We start from the raw sequence: 19,749 nt of genomic DNA, 5'->3' as shown, positions 1-19,749 counted from the left end.
ATATATTTCATTTCTATGGCAAATTCTAAGCGTTGAATAAGTTGTTTATAATATGTTCATTGCTAAGTGATGCCTTTTTCCCCCTGAACAAATGAAATAATTAAAACTTAAATGAGTCAATATATGTGAAGAGCTTAGCTCACTGGCTGATACACAGTAAGTTCTAAATCACTTTTTAGTATGTGTAGCTAAATAAAAGCTTTCTGTAAGAAATATTTCAAAATAAAAGTTAATATACATTTTCCTTATTTGATTATTTCTGTGAACTTTTCTCTTATTTTCCATTGCTAGAATGAATCATTAATTAGAATTTTAATTGAACTTAAACATGGAAAATGAAGCAGTATTATCTTCAAAGAGTTCTTTTTTTCATATCTCAAAATACTTTCTTCCTGTGACTCCTTAACGTCTTTACAGATGCACTTCTCCTTTTCACAAATTATCATGAGTGTTTCTTTAAATGTAATTAAGATTATCTTAAGCTTTTGGAGTTCTGTGATCATGTTAGGAAAAATTAGGAAGTTTTAGTTCAAGATTGAAGTTTTGGTTTTTGAAACTTTCAATGATCTTGGAACATAGTATGTACCACCATTTAAAACACTGTGATTTTCTTCCTTAATAGTTACGTGTATAGCAGTTACTAGTCTGGCTTGTTGATGTCATACAAAACAGGTCTTGATTCTGGCTCTACCTCTTGGAAACTGTATGACTTTAGCCTGTACCTCTCTCTCTCTCTCTCTCTCTCTCTCTGTCTCTCTCTCTCTCCCTCTCTTAATGTTTATTTATTTTGAGAGAGATAGAGATAGTGCAAGCATGGGAGGGGCAGAGAGAGAGGGAATGAGAGAATCTTAAGCAGGTTCTGAACTGTCAGCACAGAGCTCAACATGGGACTAGATGTCATGAACTGTGAGATCATGTCCTGAGCTGAAACCAAGAGTTGGATGCTTAACTGACTGAGCCACCCAAGCACCCCACCTGTACTTCCTCTTAAGGTTGTAAATATTAAAGGAGATAATGTTTATAAAGCACTAAGCACAGAGCCTGGCACATAATAAATGCTAATATGAGGTATTCTTATTAGCTGTTATAATATTCCACATGCCAGCCTAGACATGTTATTATAATCTGGAATATTAGTTATGATTTGAATTTGGATTAAATATGGATGAAACTGTGTTTCTCATAATTACATATGTGAAATCCTGACGTATACTACTTAGTTCAAGTTCATAATGTTTGGGCTCATCTTTTTTTTAATGCTAGTGTTGCACTATATTAAGTTGACTTGTTTCTCATGTTTTTTTAAATGGTAATTTTGTATATGCAACAGATACATTTCTTATAAAATATTTTATTTCAATATTATGGTTAGCTGTTTTGGAGGAAGAGTACACTGTTAGTGTTTAAAGTATAATTATTTTAAAGGTTGAGGGAAATTGGGCAAGAGATTCAGAAGGACACTTGCAAAATGATTATTTTTTGCTTCTTTTCTTCATTTCAGAGGTAATTCTTGGATAGATGTGTCTTTTATAAGTGCATTTGAATTCATGAATTTTGACATTTACCGAGAATAAAGAGACTCAGAAAATATATTTGCAATTAGAGAAAAAAATCTTTACTAAAAGTAAGAATTTATTTTAGGATAAAAAATAGAAATATTCATAGCAATTGATTACTTTTCTTGCAAATATTTGATAATTATGACAGCTACACTATTCATACATACGTATGTGGGGGATTATCACTTTATAATCACTGGAAAGAATGAATAGATTTCTGATGAATTTTTCTTATTCCTTCATATATAGGTTTGCTTATTCATTTATCAACCATTTATTGAAGGCTTGTCATTTCTTAGGGGCTTTGCTGAGCATGGGAATGCAAAATTGAAAAAACCCTGCCTCTCTCCTCATCTTAGTTAATCTACTACCTGAGTGACTGGGTGAGTGTCATTTCCATTCAGAGCAGGGATCAGTGTATGACTTGCTGATTCTTGACTCCAGTCTTCTTCCTTTCTCATTTACCACAGATAGCTTTTCCCACTCTCAAGCCTTCTATCCCATTCTAGTTACTTTAGTCCTAGTATGTGGTCTTGCCTCCTAATCCACATGAATAATGGACTTTTCGTTGGTAACATAGTTACTATTTTCTTCCACCATTAAGTGCATCTTTATACAGTCATCATGATCTCTTGTTTCCTCCTGTCTCAGAGAAAGAGATATCAGACCTTATACCTCTATTTGGACTCTTTGTCCTTCATTTCCTGCCTTGTACCAGTTTGATTCATAAATTCCTTTTGATTATCTTTAGTCTTTCTTTACTAATTCCTTCCTCTTGGTCTATAGATCTACTCATGTTACTCATACACACTGAAAAATATAAATGTGTTTATTTGTTGGGTGAGTAGATAAAACAGCAGATTTTCTTTACCTGTTTCTCCCAAGCTTCTGCCCTCTTTTTTTTTTCCCATTACAGCCATACTCATACGGGAAAGAGTTGTCTACACTGGCTGTGTCAGTTTACCCAATTCTTATTTATTTCTCAACTTCTGTCATTTGACCTCTTATCACCATACTATTGAATTTCCTCTCCTAGTTACCAGCTGTCTGCCAAGTATATTTGTTCCCTTTCTCTCAATTCTACTTGGTTTTCTACTGCATTGGATACTGCTGACCACAGGTGCTTACACCTTAGACAATATTTGTTTGGCTTTTACAGCATCATTTTGTCTGAATTCTTCTCTCTTTTTCTGACCTTTTCAGTTTCCTCTCTGACTTTTCATATTAATCCATTTCTATACCTTCTTATTCTCTCTCTCATATATACATGTCTTCCCTTTATTTTCATATACTACTTCTTCAGTGTCTCTTTTTTAAAATCCTTATATTCATTAGCTTACTCAATATCTCCATTTGGTATTCTACAGATATGTCAGATTTAAATGATTGACATGGAACTGCCATGATTTTCTTTCTTTCCAAACTTCTGTTCCTGTATTTCTTAATAATTCACTTACATGTTACCATCACCCATTTCAGTTATCTATTGATGTGTAACAAAGTACCGTAAAATTTGTGATATAAAGCAATACCCATTAGGTTCACAGATTTTGTGAAATAGGAGTTCAGACAGAATATAGCAGGGATGGCTTGTCTCTGTTCGACAGTGTTTGAAGCGTCACCAGAGAAGACTCAAATGGCTAGAGACTGGAATTGTCTGGAAGCCCTTCACACACATGCTTAATACTTGGATGGCGATCATTTGAGGGCTAAGCTCAGCTGGGATCATTGATTTTTGGGGCGTTTTCATGGCTTTTCCAAATGTTATATGAACTTCCTTACTGCATGGTGACCTCAGTGGAGCAAGTTGATTTCTTACATAGTGGCTCAGGGCTCTAAAGAGTTAGTGACCCAGTGAATAAGAAGGATGCTGTATGGCCTTCTTTGACCTAAGAGAAGAAAGAGGGTAGTCAGCCTAGATTCTGGATTGAAGTACTCTTATGCATTCCCAGATTCATGAGGAGGAGACATAGACCTAACTTCATGATGGGAGGGGTATCAAAAAATATGTGTCCATGTTTAAAACTACCATACCAGATCTCCTGGTATCCTATTTAGAAACCTTGATATCATCCTTGTCTTTCATTTCTCCATTCCCACTCTGCTTTTGTATATCAGTCACTAAGTGCTGACCTTTTTTCCATTATCATTAACCTTGGTAAGAATTCTTTCACCTTTCACTGATGAGTTTTCTAAAAACTGTTATTTGATCTACATAATCTCTACCACCTTGAATTAAATAATAATTCCTCATATTGTTGAATAGTTCTTCCTACATACACGTGTCTGTCTAAATTGCTTGGCTTAGTTCTTAATGGTTGGCTCTACCTAAATTTCCTCTCTGCACTTGACTTTTTGCATCAACTGGGCCTTGGCAGTTCTTCAAAGTCTTCTTTGCCTTCCTTGCCCAGCTGCTTTCATCCTTCAGGTCTCATGTTGGCTGTCATTTCCTATATGAAGTCTTCCTAGTGGCTTCAAATAATGTCATTTCCTCCTCTATTGGTTCATATGTTTATCTCCTGCCATTAGAGTTGATCATAGCTTCCATGAGGTCAGGGACTGCATCTTAAATCATCTGCCACTATTGTGTGGCCCATCATTATATACTTGGTAAATGCTTGCCAGGTGATTGAAAACAGGTTACACTTTGGTAGAATTCTCCAAAGGTTTTAGTTCCTGGGCTTTATTATATTTAAAACATATACAACAATTTCTGAAAAACTTCTATTTGAAATATTATTCTTGTGTGCCAGAAAATTTGGGAAATGGGCAAATATTAGATTTAAAACAAGCTTTGATAAGATCGAAGGCCGTGAGAATGAAGTTGAAATTAGAACAGTATTGTTTTCAGTTGTGGCATTTTAAAGCTTTAATTTTGGCCTTGAAATATTTCATGTTGCAGATTTTGTCCCAGCCTATTTCCTTTGGCCAGGAACATGTGATAGTTCACTTTTGGCAGTTGCACTGTGTGAAAGGGCCAGGGTCAGCACTGCTGGGCAGAAATGGGTCACTGAGTGTTCAGATGAAAGGGGAGGACTTTTAAAGAGTCTTTATTTATTGTTGGTGTAAAAAGACAAAATAATTATAAACTTGAACCTCTCACCATGTTCTTGCTTCCTCCTTTGCCTCTCAAATGCTTTGCCAAATTAACCACATCAACCAATTTTATAGAAAATGGATTACTGTTTTAAATTGTTGTTTAGCTATTATTCTTAAGCTTCTTCAGAAAGTCTTTCTCCTCTCTTCTCTTATCTTCCAAAAGAACATAAGTCTCCTTTGTACTTTCATAAAAATATTAAGTGGTCACTTAAAGAAATCAGGCAGCATGTTTTACTTCAGTGATTGATAAAGTGCAACTGCTTGTTTTTCTGAGTTGGAAGGAAGAACTCTTGCTTACTGTTGCTTTAAACGATGATTTTATTACTGTCAGGACAGATAGCAAGCTAGGGTTTTCTAAGAGCAATAAATGACAAGTCGGTTTATGCCTGTGGCTCTTAAACAATGTAACATTCTTAAATTAAGGTAGGAACATACTCAGGTAGTCTTTAAAGGCAGTCTGGATCCTCTGCATGGAGATAGGGTTGCTCTCTGTTTATATTTTTCCTGAATAGAATAAGAAACACACATTTTCTCCAAACTCTGGAATAGGCTTTGCTCTGAAATACATACTGGAATGTTATCTGGAGTGTGATGGGGCTTTTTGCCTGTCACCATGGAAACTGATCAAGGCTCTATCTAGTGCTATCCTTTGGGCTCTTTGGGCTTCCTTAAATAAAAGATGACCTAACATATCTAATCCTATTCTTCACATACGTATTTTCTTTAAAAATTATTAAAAAATACAGCTTAAGGGAGAAGAGGATATCTGTATCATATCCTCTTAGGCTATTTAAAACATTCTATGCAGTTAAAGAGTATTCTGGCCAAGAAACATGAATGAAAATTTTCATTTTGGATGGGCATATTCCTATTGGTTTGTTGATTTTATCTGTTGGTCTTTGTGCTTATATATGCAACAGAATAACAAATGCTAAATTTCCATTTATCTGCTTAGTGATGGAGAGGAATCAGTCATAGAATTTAAGGCACGATTCATTGTTTTATCATACCATTGCCAGATGAAATGTGATTTAAGTGATGGCTTCAGAGACAGACAAGTTAAAGGCTTCTGTGAACAATTAAGATAATTAAGTGTTCAGGTATTATAGATATCCAGTAGCCCATCTTCTGAAATGACCAGTCTTTATAAAGTTAGGGAAGGTTTTATATTTACAGTAATGTTTAAAATTTGAACCTCAGTGGTCTCTCCTATTTCCTTAGTGGAGAATTGGTGAAAAGAAGGGGAAGGTCTGAACAGCATTTATCAGAGGGGTTGCCTGGTGCTGATTGAAGAGTCTTTTTTTAAAAACAAAACAAAACCAAGCAAAATGTTTTAATTAAAAGCAGGCTGCATGCTGTCAGCACAGAGCCTGACGCTGGGTTCGATTTCACGAACCATGAGATTATGACCTGAGTTGAAATCAAGAGTTGGTCACTTAACTGACCGTTAAGTGCCACCCAGACACCCCTTTAATTAGTTAATTTAAAAAATTGAGGTAAAATCCACATTGACTAAGAGTTTTGTGTTATGAGACACACTGATAGCATTGTTTCAGTTTCAAGGGTTTGTTCCATTTTAAAGGGGTGACTCTGATTGAAAAGGCAAAATAGGAAATTGCGTGATTGTGGGTTCTTCTTGGTTATTTCAAATAACATGATTTCCTTTAATGTCTAATAGCGTCTCTTTGTATGAAATGAAAGTGAAGGATATAATACTTGGTGCTTCTACAAATAGATACTTTCATTCATTTGTTTAGATATTTACCGAGTACTTACTATTTGCTAGGCACTTTCCTGGGTCCTGGAGAAATAGTGGTCAAGAAGTCTTAAGTTTCTGTTTTTAAGGAGTTTATAGTCTAGTGCAAGAGATATAATAAACATATAGGTTAGGTAGTAATAAGTTATGAAAAAATCATAAAACAGTATAAGGGGATAGTGATGGAAGGTGCTACTTTATTTTTTTATTTTATTTTTTTTTGAGAGACAGAGATTGAGGGAGTGAGCAGGGGTGGAGGGATAGAGGAAAAGAGAGAGAGGGTGGAGGGAGAGAGGAAAAGAGAGGAGAGGGGAGGAGGGAGAGAGAGAATCTCTGCTCTGGGCGTGGAGCTTGATATGGAGCTCAGTCTCACGATATGGAGCTCAGTCTCATGACTGTGAGATTATGACCTGAGCTGAAATCAGGAGTTGGCTGGCTGCTTAACTGACTGAGCTATCCAGATGCCCCAGAAGGTGCTGTTTCAGATAGGGTTGTAGGAAGGGGGTCTCTGAAGACATTGAACAGAGAGCTAAATGAATTAAGAAATTGGTCCAAAGGAAAAGCAAAAGCCCTGAGGTTGACTCAACTTGGCTTATTTTAAAGAACATCAGGAAAGTCAATGTGACTAGAGTGGACCCATGGAGAGGTAGGCAGGAACATGTTAAAGCCTTAAGAACTATGATGGAAGTTTTTGACTTTTTTTTCCTGAGTATGATCTGGGCAGTGACATGATTTAATTTATTCCTTAATATTAAGAATGTGGCTGAATTATAGACATAGATTCAAGGGAAGAAGAACAGAAGCAGGGAGACTTGCCTAATATCTAAGTACAGGAGTTTAAGCTAAAGATGATAGCTTGGACTGTGATTTACCTTGGTGGTAGAGGTGTAGTTATAAGTATTTACCTTCTAAAAAATACTTTGTGGGCACCTGGGTAGCTCACTCAGTTAAACATCTGACTTTAGCTCAGATCATGATCTCACCATTTGTGGGTTTCAGCCCTTCATTGGGCTTTGTGCTGACAGCTCAGAGCCTGGAGCCTAGTTCAGATTCTCTCTCTCTCTCTCTCTCTCTCTCTCTCTCTCTCTCTCTCTCTCTCTCTCTCTCTCTCTCTGCCTCTCTCTCTCTCTCTCACTATCTTTCTCTCTCTCTCCCTCTCTCTGACTCTTTCTGTCTCTCCCCTGCTCATGTTCTGTTCTCTCTTTCTCAAAAATAAATAAAAACATTTATAAAAATATTTTGAAGATAGAGACAGGAGGACTTGCTAATGAACTGGGTGTGGATGGTTAAGAAAATGATTTTTTTTTGTATAGTAAAATAATTTACATAATTTTCTATTTTAACCATTGTTATATGTATGGTTTAGTGGCATTAAGTGCATTCACCCTATTGTACAACTGTCACCATCTCCATCCCCAGGACGATTTCATCATCCCAAACTGCAATTCTGTATCCATTAAACATTAAATCTCAATTTCCCTCATTCCCAGCCCATGGCAACCACCATTCTACTTTTGTCCTCTATGAATTTGGTTGCTCTAGGTACCTCATATAAGTGGAATCATACGAAATTTGTGTTTTTTGTGTGCTTGTTTCAGTTAGCGTTTTCAAGATTCATCCATGTTGTCGCATTTATCAAAATTTCATTTCCTTTGGGCTTTCTTGATTTTGGTTTAAGCAACTGTAAGAGAGTTTAAAAAGTTGACATTAAAAAAATGTTATAATTGCTGTAGCACATTGGCTTTAAGTGGTTGTCTGCTTGTTATTTTATTAGCCATTTCCCTTACTTTCTTTGTCTTAAAATAGTGGTAAGCTTTGATTTGTTAGGAGTTCTCTGAGGAATAAAAATAAAATTGTGTCAAGATGACTTAGGTACTGATGGGAATGGTTATTTTCAAGAACTGTATAGCATAGAAATTTTATCATGGTAGGAAGAGTTGAAAATTAAGAGATGCCAGTGATAATAGGATAGAGGAGGCTTGTTTATGAATGGAGCATTTTTGTGAGCAATCACCAGCTGTGCACGACTAAGGGTGGCACTCATCCAGGGGAAGGACGTTTTGGGGAATTTTTTTTTTAAACAGCAGAGAGGCTTTTTAGTTAGACGACTGATCTCTTTTCTTTTCCAAAGGATTAAGTTTCAAAAGAAGGATCAGACCACTCTGGTGGGGTGAGGTGGTGTGGACAACATAATTGGAATAAGAAGGATGTTTGCAACACACTGGGGTAGAACTTTCTCTAGACACCATGGTTCATAGGCATTTGACCAAGTACTTAAGAGCCAAATCTTAATACTACCTGTTTTTCTTCACTTAATGAGAATTGTTCAGCTTAATTAGCTCTCAGTTTTGTTCTGACAGTGGTCACACCACAGAGCTTGTGAATATCAATTCTTTTAAAAGAATTTTCCTCATTATAAATAATACATGTTTTGAGCATCAAATCTTTGCAAAAATAGTCTGGTGGTAGAAATTGTTTTTATAATGGAGAAAAAAGAGATTTGATTTCATGTTACTAAAGGATGTTATAAGTAATCAAAAGAAAAAGGGAAATTTGAAAATATAGAGAGTCTATCAAATGTCATTTTTATAGGAGGAAATTGAAGTCAGGAAAGAACAAATTTGCTTGGAAACAAGCCCTATAAATGGAACTTGAGCTCACATCTGCCTTTGACAAAATCCCCTGCAAAGCTGCTACTTCTCCTTGTAGTCCTTGAGTTAGGACTCTGATATTTTCATATTTGCCATGGAAATGATTGTGATAATATAAATGATGTTTTATTTTTATACATGATTAGATATGGAATTTGGAAGCCAGCTGTTGTTTAAGTGGGTGTCTTATGAAACATTGCAGGGAACAGGACATAGGCAGTTGTAGATCAGAAGTGGCAGAAAGGGTATTGCTGAGGCTCATGGAGAAGGAGTGGGAGAGAGAACCTATCCTGGTGACTCTTGGTTTTGGTTTTGGCAGAGTTGAGTAGGTTAGCTAATTACATCACATGGCCTGTGGCTTTATGACTCAGTTTGTGAAACTGGGAACACAAGGCATTCCTTTACAGTGTGTTTATTAACTATCTGCTGCATGTTTGACACTACGGTAGGAATTTTGGATAGAGTGGTGAATAAAGCAGTCTAGGTTGTTTATATACATTTGTGGTAAGTCTCGCAAAGAAGTACTGTTATCAGGGGAGCGTTTAACAGGATACTGAACCTAATCTGAGAGTTGAGGGAAGTCTCCCCAGAGAGAATAATATTAATCATCTGCCTTCCTGCAACCACCATTACTCTCTGTCACATTATTCTGTTTCAGTTTTTTCAAGGTAATTCTTATTCATCTTTTCCTTCCATGTCTCCTCCTCCTCCCTTTTCTCCCAGTTAGGATGAAGGTCGTACAGAGCAAGGACTTTTGTGCCTGGAAACTGAGTAGAAAGAAGCATGAGGGTGTGGTGGTGTGGAGGAACTGGAAGAAGGCCAATGAGGTAGTGAATCAGTGTGAGAGGGACAGTGGTAGCCTTAGTGACTATGTCAGGAATTTTAGATTTATCTGAATGGGAAACAATTTTAAACAGGGGATAGACATCAGATTTGTCTAAAACTTACTTTACTGTCACGTGGAGAAATGGAGGAGATGTTACACTGGGTGCAGGAAACCACTTTAGGCTATTATGCTGACCTAAACAGGAGAGCATTGTGATATCTTAGATTAGGGTGTTGATGGTAGAAATGGAAGACGAGGTAAAATTGGTAGGCCTTTTTCTGATGTTTATTTATTTTTGAGAGTGGGGGCGCACAGAGAGAGAGAGAGGGGGAGACAAAGGATCCAAAGGATCTGTGCTGTCAGCACAGAGCTCGAATTCTATGAACCATGAGATCATCACCTGAGCTGAAGTTAAATGCTTAGGCAACTGAGCTATCCATGGACCCCAAAATTGGTAGGTCTTGATGAAGGACTGCATGTGGGGAGGAGAGGAAGGAGTCAGGAATGATGTACACAGTTTTTCTGAATTGTTATCAGGTACATTTTCCCATGTATTTGGAAAATATGCATACTTTCAGATTTGGTATACAGTAGAATTGCCCCTGATTGTGAAAATTCAGGAAATGTGTTGAACTTTTCTAGTCAACTTTTGTTCAAGAGAGAAGGGCACAATACTTGTTAGTCTATAGTGTTTCACATGTTAATAAGTAATCTATATCCTTGCTTGAGGTTTGTTAATTATTATAATTGGATGGAATCCTACCACTTTGTAAGGTTTTTAAAACATTTGTAAGTTTTTAATTCCAGTGTAGTTAAAAATACAATGTTATATTAATTTCAGGCATACAATATAGTGATGCAGCAAGTCTGTAAATTACTCTATGCTCATCAAATCCCCTTTACCTGTTTCACCCATCCCCCACTCCTCTCCCCTCTGGTAACCGTCAGTGTGTTCTCTATAGTTAAGAGTCTGTTTCTTAGTTTGTGTCTCTCTTTTTTCCCTTGGTTTGTTTGTTTTGTTTGTTAAATTCCACATATCAGTGAAATCATATAGTATTTGTCTTTTTTTGACTCTCTGACTTTTCTTAGCTCCATCCATGTTTTTGCAGTTGGCAAGGTTTCATTCTTTTTTATAGCTGAATAATATTCCATTGCATGTATTTATATATTTATGCACACATACATATGCTGTATTTTCTTTATCGATTTATCTCTTGCTGGACACTTGGGCTGCTTCCATAATTCGGCTATTGTAAATAATGCTGCAGTAAACATAGGCTGCATATATTCTTTCAAATTAGTGTTTTTGTATCCTTTGGGTAAATACCCAGTATTGTGATTACTGGTTTGTAGGGTAGTCTTATTTTTAATTTTTTGAGGAACTTCCACACTGTTTTCCACAGTGGCCACACCACTTCACATTCTCGGAATCAACAGTGCACAAGAGTTCCTTATTCTCCACATCCTACCAACACTTACTGTTTTTGACTTTACCCGTTCTGACAGGAGTGAGATGGTATTTTGTTTTCCTGATGATGAGTGATATTGAGCATCTTTTCATGTGTCTGTTTGCTATCTGCATGTCTTCTTTAATGTCTGTGTCTTTTGCCCATTTGTTCATTGGGTTATTTTATTTATTTATTTATTTATTTTTTGGTGTTGAGTTTTATAAGTTCTTTATATATTTTGGATACTAACCTTTTATTTGATATGTCATTTGCAAATATCTTCTCCTATTCAGTAGGTTGTCTTTTAGTTTTTTTTTGTGGTTTTTTTTTAAAGCTGGATTTTTTTTTTTTTAAATTTATTTCCAGGAGAGAGAGAGAGAGAGACAGCATGAGCAGGGGAGGCTCAGAGAGAGAGGGAGACACAGACTCTGAAATAGGCTCCAGGCTCTGAGCTGGCAGTCAGCACAGAGCCCGACACGGGGCCTGAACCCACGAACCGTGAGATCATGACCTAAGCGAAAGTCGACGCTTAACCGACTAAGCTACCCAGGTGCCCCGGTTGTCTTTTAGTTTTGTTGATTGTTTCCTTTGCCATGCATAAGTTATTTATTTTGATGTAGTTCTAACAGTTTACTTTTGCTTTAATTTTCCTTGCTGTAGGAGACATATCTAGAAAAAAGTTGCTATGGTGGACATCAGACAAATTACTTCCCATGCTCTCCTCAAAGATTTTTACGGTTTCAGGTCTCACATTTAGATCCTTAGCCTGTTTTCAGTTTATTTTTGTGTATAGTGTTAAGAAAGTGGTCCAGGTTCATTCTTTTGCATGTAGCTGTCCTGTTTTCCTAGCACCATTTGTTGAAGAGACACTCTTTTTCTCATTGCATATTCTTGCCTCTTTTGTCAAAGATTAATTGGCCATATAATCATGGGTTTGTTTCTGGGTTTTCTGTTCTGTTCTCTTGATCTTTGTGTCTGTTTTTGTGCCAGTACCATACAGTTTTCATAGTATACAGCTTTGTAGTCTAACTTGAAATCTGGAATTGTGATACTTCCAGCTTTGTTTTTCTTTTTCAAGATTATTTTGCTATTCATGGTTTTTTGTGATTCCATACAAATTTTAGTATTATTTGTTCTAGTCTGTGAAAAATGCTGTTGATATTTTGATAGAGATTGCATTAAATCTGTAGATTGTTTTCAGTAGTATAGACATTTAAACAGTATTAGTTCTTCCAATTGATGAGCGTGGAATATTTTTCCATTTGATTGTGTTGTCTTCAATTTCTTCCATCAGTGTTCTGTAGTTTTCAGAGTACAAGTCTTTTACCTCCTTGGTTAAGTTCATTCCTAGGTATTTTATTATTTTTGGTGCAACTGTAAGTGGGATTGCTTTATCAATTTCTAATTTTATTGCTTCATTATTAGTGTTTAGAAATGCAGTGAATTTTGTATCTTGTAATCTTACTAAATTCATTAATCATTTCTAGTAGGTTTTTGGTGGAGTCTTTTGGGGTTTTTATATAGAATATCATGTCATCTGCAAATAGTGAAAGTTCTACTTCTTTCTTACCAATTTGAATGTCTTTTATTCCTTTTTCTTACCTGATTGCTATAGGTAGGACTTCCAGTACTGTGTTGAAGAAAAGTGGTGAAGTGGACATCCTTGTATTGTTCCTGATCTTAGGAGAGAAAGCTCTCAGTTTTTCACCTTTCACCTTTAACTGTGGGTTTTTTATATATGGATTTTACTATGTTCCCTCTACTACCTTTTTGAGGGCTTTTATCATGAATGGATATTGTACTTTGTCAAATGCTTTTTCTGCATCTTTTGAAATGATCATATCGCTTTTTATCTTTTCTAATTGATATGATGTATCACATTGATAGATTAATGAATATTGAGCCACCCTTGCATTCCGAGAATAAATCCTACTTAAATGTGGTGAACGATTTTGTTTTTTTTAGTGTTTATTTATTTTGAGAGAGAGAGATAGAGTGATTGCAGGGGAGGGGCAGACAGAGAGGGAGACAGGGAGTCCCAGGGAGACAGCACAAACCATGAGATCATGACCTGAGCCAAAATCAAGAGTCTGATGCTTAAGAGACTGAGCCAGTCAGGTGCCCTGTGGTGAATTATTCTTTTAATGTATTGTTGGACTTGGTTTGCTAATATGTTGTTGAAGATTTTTGTATGTATCTTCATCAGAGATACTGGATTGTAGTTCTCTTTTTTTGTAGTGTCTTTATCTGGGTTTGGTATTAGGGTAATGCTGGCCTCACAGAATGAATTTGGAAATTTTTCTTTCTCTTCTGTTTTTTGGAATACTTTGAGAAGAATAAGTATTAATTCTTTTTTAGTTGTTTGGTAGAATTCAGCTGTGAAGCCACATGGTCCTGGACTTTTGTTTGTTGGGATTTTTTTGATTACGAATTCAATTTCATTGCTGGTAATTGGTCTGTTCAAATTTTCTATTTTTTCTTGATTTGGTTTTGGAAGATTTTATGTTTCCAGGAATTTGTTCATTTGTTCTTGGTTGTCCAGTTTGTTGATACATACTTTTTCATAATATTCTTTTATGATTTTATTTCTGTGTTGTCATTGTTATTTCTCCTCTTGCATTTCTGGTTTTGTTTATTTGAATCCTCTCTCTCTCTCTCTCGTTTTGATGAGTCTGGCTGAAGATTTATCAATTTTACTCATCTTTTTAAAGAACCAAGTCTTGGTTTGAATGATCTATTCTCTTCCTTTTTTTTAAAGCTTCTATTTCACTTATATCAGCTCTAATCTTTATTATTTTATTTCTTCTCCTGTTTTGGAGTTTTGTTTGTTCTTCTTTTTCTAACTTCTTTAGGTATAAAGTTAGATTGTTTGAGATTTTTGTTAACTTCTTGATGATCACCTGTATTGCTGTCTTCCCTCTTAGAACATCTTTTGCCTCATCCCAAAGATTTTGGACTGTTGTGTTTTCATTTCTACCAGTTTTTAAAATGGTTTTATTGAGATAAAATTCACATACCATATAATTCATCTGTTATAAGTGTACCATTTAGTGGCTCTTAATATACTCGCAGAATTGTACATCTATTACCATCAATTTTAGAACATAATCATTACTCCAAAAAAAACCTGTATCTTTAGTCTTTATTTCCCCATGTACTCCTGTTCTATGTAATCTGTAATTTATTTTCTGTCTTTATAGATTTACCTACTTGGACATTTCATATAAATGGAATAATACAATAAATGGTCTTTTGTGACTAGATGTTTTCACCTAGCATTATGTTTTCAAGATTCATCCATGTTGTAGCTTATTTTCGTCCTTCATTTCTTTGTATAGCTGAGTAATGGGCCATTATATGAATATACCACTTTTTATTTATCCATTTCAACAGTTGATGCTCCTCTGGGTTTTTTCTACCTTTTGGCTATTATGAATAATACTGCTATGAATATTTGTATATAAGTTTTTGTGTGGACATATACTTTCTGTTCTCTTGGGGATACACCTGACAGGTGTTCTGGGTCATGTTACAACTCTTTGTTTAACCATTTGAAGAATTACAGTTCTTCCAGCAGATTCCAAATTTTCAACATCCTTACCAGTACTTACTTTTTGTCTTTTAAAATAATTTTTTAGGGACGCCTGGGTGGCTTAGTCGGTTAAGCATCCAACTTTCGCTTAGGTCATGATCTCGCGGTTCGTGGGTTCGAGCCCTGCGTCGGGCTCTGTGCTGACTGCCAGCTCAGAGNAATGGAGAAGGGGCAGAGAGAGAGGGAGACACAGAATCTGAAGCAGGCTCCAAACTCTGAGCTGTCAGCACAGAGCCTGACACAGGGCTCGAACCCACGAACTGTGAGATCATGACCTGAGCAGAAGTCAGATGCCTAACTGACTGAGCCACCCAGACGCCCCAGCTTTCTGTCTTTTTTAAAAAATTGTTTATTATTTTTGAGAGAGAGAGACAGAGTGAGAGTGGGGGAGGGGAAGAGAGAGAGGGAGACAGAATCAAAGCAGGTTCCAGGCTCCAGGCTCTGAGTTGTTAGCACAGAGCCTGATGCAGGTCTCAAACTCATGAACCACGAGATCATGACTTGAGTGGAAGTCAGACACTTATCTGACTGAGCCACCCATGTGTCCCACTATCTGTCTTTTTGATTATAGTTATCCTTGTGAATGTGAAGTGGTTTCCCATTTTGGTTTTGAATTGTGTTTCCCAGTAATTTTTCTAAAAGTAAATGATAACACTGAAATAGTAATGAAATTGAACCTGGGCGGTTTATTGGCAAACAGAATTTAAGAAGCTGTTATGAATAGAGATGACATGGCATATACTAATAAGTATTTTAAGCATTTTCCAAGGCTTTACTTTGTTTTTCTGGTTCTTATTTACCAATTAACAGTTAAATCATTTTACTTTGTACCTAAGTTCAAAAAGATTTTGAGGTTCCACAAAGATAATTTTTACAAATACACCAAATATTTTTGTTACAATTTTTCTTTCCTTTTAAAATATGGTCTCCATCTTTTTTGGCTCCTAAACAGTGTAGCTGAGAATGCCTGCGTGATTATGGACCAGTTCATTTGAACAATCCAAGGACCATGTTGTATCAGACACTGCGTTTGCTCAGGGGTGGTACCTTTACAGAGTTTCCAGCCTTGTGGGCAAGTTATATACACATACTTATTTTACATATGAGGAAGAGGATGGCAAGCACAGCAGTTGGTAGGTATAAACAGAGTATGTTAATACCAAAGTGGAGAGAACTTAATTTCATTAAAAAATTTTTTTCTAATGTTTTATTTATTTTTAGGAGAGAGGGAGAGACAGTGTGAGCAGGGGAGGGTCAGAGAGAGAGGGAGTCACAGACTCTGAAACAGGCTCCAGGCTCTGAGCTGGCAGTCAGCACAGAGCCCGACGTGGGGCTCGAACCCACGAACCGCGAGATCAAGACCTAAGTGAAAGTCGGACGCTTAACCGACTAAGCCACCCAGGCACCCCTTAATTTCATTTTTAAGCAGAGGCAGTACTTTGAAAATTAGGTAGAATGTTGGCAGGTAGCAAAATAGAAGAAAAGGAGAAAATTCTAGGTTGAAGGAATTATGTGAGCAAAGAGGTAATTAAAAGGTGTTTTGAGTGAGAAGTAATCTATATAGTATAGGGTATGGTATATTTGGACAAGAGGGCTTGGAGGGAATCCAGTGGAAAAAAGACTGGATGCTTGTGATATGTAAAAGAGTTTGGATTTTGTCCTGTAGGCACTGGGATACATTAAAAAGTTTGCTATTAGTATATAATACATGATAAAATCTGTGCTTTTCAGAGGTGAGATTTGTAGTGATGCTGAACAACAAATCAGAGACAGATTGGAGGCAATAGCAATAGATTGGCTGTCACAGTAGCCAGAGTGAGAGTTGACTTATAAACTAAAATTGGCTTAAAAAGGGGATTTATTATTTCACATAACAAGAAATGTGGAAGTTAGAGTTGGTTAAAGGCAGCCCAACTATAACAGGTAGCATTTCTGCATTTCTTTTGGCTTAATCCTGATGGTCACAAGATAGCTGTCTCATTCAGTCACAAAGAGGAAGAACAAGAGTGTGCCGTTTCACTTTTTTGTTGTTGCTGTTGTTAGGGCAGAAAACTTTTGCCAGGCACTCTGAAGTTTTAGTATCCAGGACTGTATTTCATGACTGATTTAGCTCCAAGGGAAAGTGGGTAATCTGACATTTTCCACCTTAATAGTGGGAAGTGAGCTCTGCCTTTGAGAAGAACGGGTGGGCGTAGGAGTTTCCAGGGAGTAGCAACCAGCAGTATCCACAGATGCTCATATCCTGTAGTTAGTAGTAAAATGGCATAGGAAGAGGCAGATTTAGGAGACAGATTAGAAAAGAAGGAGGGATTAAAGACAACTCTAGGTTTGGTGGTGAATGAAAAGATGATGATGCCATTTACCAAAATGTATTTCCCAATTTAAAATGGAATTGAATCCTTACTCTATTAATAACATTTATTGATCATAAAACTTGATGCCTAGGACCCTATGTTCTTACTTTCTGATCACTAATGGAATGGAACATGGAGGAGGCAGTGGAAGTAGCATGGGGGTTTTTAAGTCCTACTCCTAGGACCAGTGCCAGCTTACTGCTGAAGAATCACCTGGGGAGCTTATTAAATCAGAATCTCTGGGAATTGATATTTTTAGTTCTGGGATTTGACCATCAATTTTCTTAACAAGATCCCCAGGTAATTCTGATGCACAGCTAGGTTTGGATATATTTGGTAGGAAAAGCATGGACTTTGGTTTCAGGCAAACTTGAATTTGAATCCCAGCCCTGCACTTACTGGCTGTGTGAACTTGGGCAAGGCATTTGACTTCTAAGAGCTCAGGCCCCTCCTCTGAAATATGTAGTAATAGTGATATAATATTAATAATATTAATGTTACCGAATGATATATCACAGTTGCTAATTCAGGAAATGAATGGGTGAGCCCTGGTGCTGCCGTGGCCAACTGTTCCATCCTGGGTAATCTCGAGAGGGCTGGACAAGTTGAAAGCATAGCTGCTGGCTGGATTTGCCAGTACTGTTGCTGAAGAAACTTGGATAAACTTGTCTTGAGAGAAGCCAGTTATTCAAGAGATGACTGGAGAAATTTATTTCAGGTGTTGGCAGCTAGGAGTGGTGGCAGTCTCAAGTCTTAACAATTGACTTCTCCAAGATGGACATCTAGTGTTTTAAAGGAGATATTCAGGGGCAGGAGAGCCGGCAGAGAATACATGGTTATGACATCCTTGTGTGTTCAGCCCACGATTATGGGCAGGGAAGAGCATGTGTGTGGTGTGGTCTAGGCATCCTCTTGACGTGAGGGCTCTTCTGGTCTGGTGGTTAGAATGTTCTAGTCATTGAAAAATGTCTTGTTAGTGCTGCAAGAAAGTGCAGTTAGAAGTAAGCACAATGGTTTTTAGTTAGAACATGAGTGAAGTAGTATTGTCTATTTCTGGTTTTAACTGTTGGGGTCTGTAGTTGAGTAACAGGGCATGCTAACATTAATAGCTACTTTACAGAGTTGTAAAATAAAGGCTATACATGTAATGTGCCTAATATAATAATACACATAGTAAAGATTCAGTAACTCGCTATTTTTTGTCTTAGCCTGTAATAAGTACTGTACATTTGAATTAGCAAAGAAAGACAGATTTCTGTACAGCTATAACAAAAAGCAATTAAGAAGCAAAATATAATAAATTGTTTCTCTTGTTGCTTAGTATCCGTTGTTACCAATAGCTGATTTCCTTTTGGCCCAGCTGGGTATCTTCCAGGCTTGAGCATATGGGTCTTTGTTTATTTTCTTAACTGCATTTTTGGCTGCATCTTTTCTCTGCAATCTATATAACTATATAACTTAAACATCAGTTAATATATCAAAAACCCTAAATCCAGTTTCTGTGAAATATGTTACTTAATATTTAGTAGAGGCTATTTCTCACAGTGATCTCATATAAAACCTTAAACTAGGCATAGTTCTTGCTTTTACAAAACAAAAAGCAATATCAATTCAGATGAAAGTAATAAGGATCATTTTGTTATTCTCAAAGCTTATGTAGTTGTCTCGGTTAATAATTAGAATGCTGTCTTGGATGGTTGTCTTGTGTGGGAAATGACTACTTGCTGAGAATGAAAGCTTATTTTTCCTCTTTCAGTGCATGAAGGGGTCTTGGTGGAAGGAAAGAAAGGCACTAACATTGACAACTTACTTTGCACTGGAATTTGACTTAATTTGTCTCATTGGACAGAGCAGCAGGTTGAAGTGCTACCAGTCCACTCTGAAAGCATGCTGCCTGAGTTTGTGTCCCAGTTCAGCACTTGACACTGCCTGACTTTCAGCAGACTACTAGCCTTTCTGTGCCTTGGTTTCTTCACTGAGGATTATTATGCACCTACTTCAAAGGTCATTGTGAGGATTAAATAAGCTAACATATATAAAGTCTCTAGAAAGTGCTTGACCTGTAGTACTGTATAACTGTTAGCTCCTCTTTAAATTTAGTGAATTCACATTGTTCTATAATCTCATAGAACTCCTATAAGGTTGGTATCTTCTTAATCTTTATTTTGTAGGTAATAAACTGAAGTTTAATGAGGTTAGCAAGTTATCTGTGATCACCCATCTATTTAGTGATTCAAATCCTAGATTACTTCTGTATACAGTCTATGACTTTAATATGTTAGTTATTAAAAAATCCTGAAAATAGTAATCACTTATGTGATTCATATGGTATTAAGTATTGTTAATTTTCATTTATCAGAAAAACATTTTTGCTACCTGGCATTAGAATTAACAAATTAACTATTTTTGAACTTTGAGTAGGGGAATGGTTTAAAAAAAAATCTGTTTATTTATAATTTATTTA

General features: G+C 36.5%; 1 protein-coding gene across 2 annotated transcripts in view; it reads left to right on the top strand.

The window, feature by feature from the left end:
* The window catches only part of NUBPL (NUBP iron-sulfur cluster assembly factor, mitochondrial), a 211,598-nt gene that overhangs the window by 11,448 nt on the left and 180,401 nt on the right, over positions 1-19,749 (top strand). Inside the window, exon 1 of one of the 2 annotated variants that reach the window (XM_077772735.1) lies at positions 16,026-16,064. The exons of the other annotated variant lie outside the window; for it this stretch is intronic. Within the exon in view, the coding sequence (XP_077628861.1) occupies positions 16,034-16,064 (31 nt within the window). The 5' untranslated portion in view covers positions 16,026-16,033. Of the gene's footprint in view, positions 1-16,025; positions 16,065-19,749 lie in introns of those variants that run through there. 2 annotated transcript variants of the gene reach the window in all.

The sequence above is a fragment of the Crocuta crocuta genome, unplaced genomic scaffold, assembly GCF_008692635.1.
Source record: "Crocuta crocuta isolate KB4526 unplaced genomic scaffold, BGI_CrCroc_1.0 scaffold116, whole genome shotgun sequence".
Lineage (NCBI taxonomy): Eukaryota > Metazoa > Chordata > Mammalia > Carnivora > Hyaenidae > Crocuta > Crocuta crocuta.
This window is presented reverse-complemented; position numbering and strand designations above follow the sequence as displayed.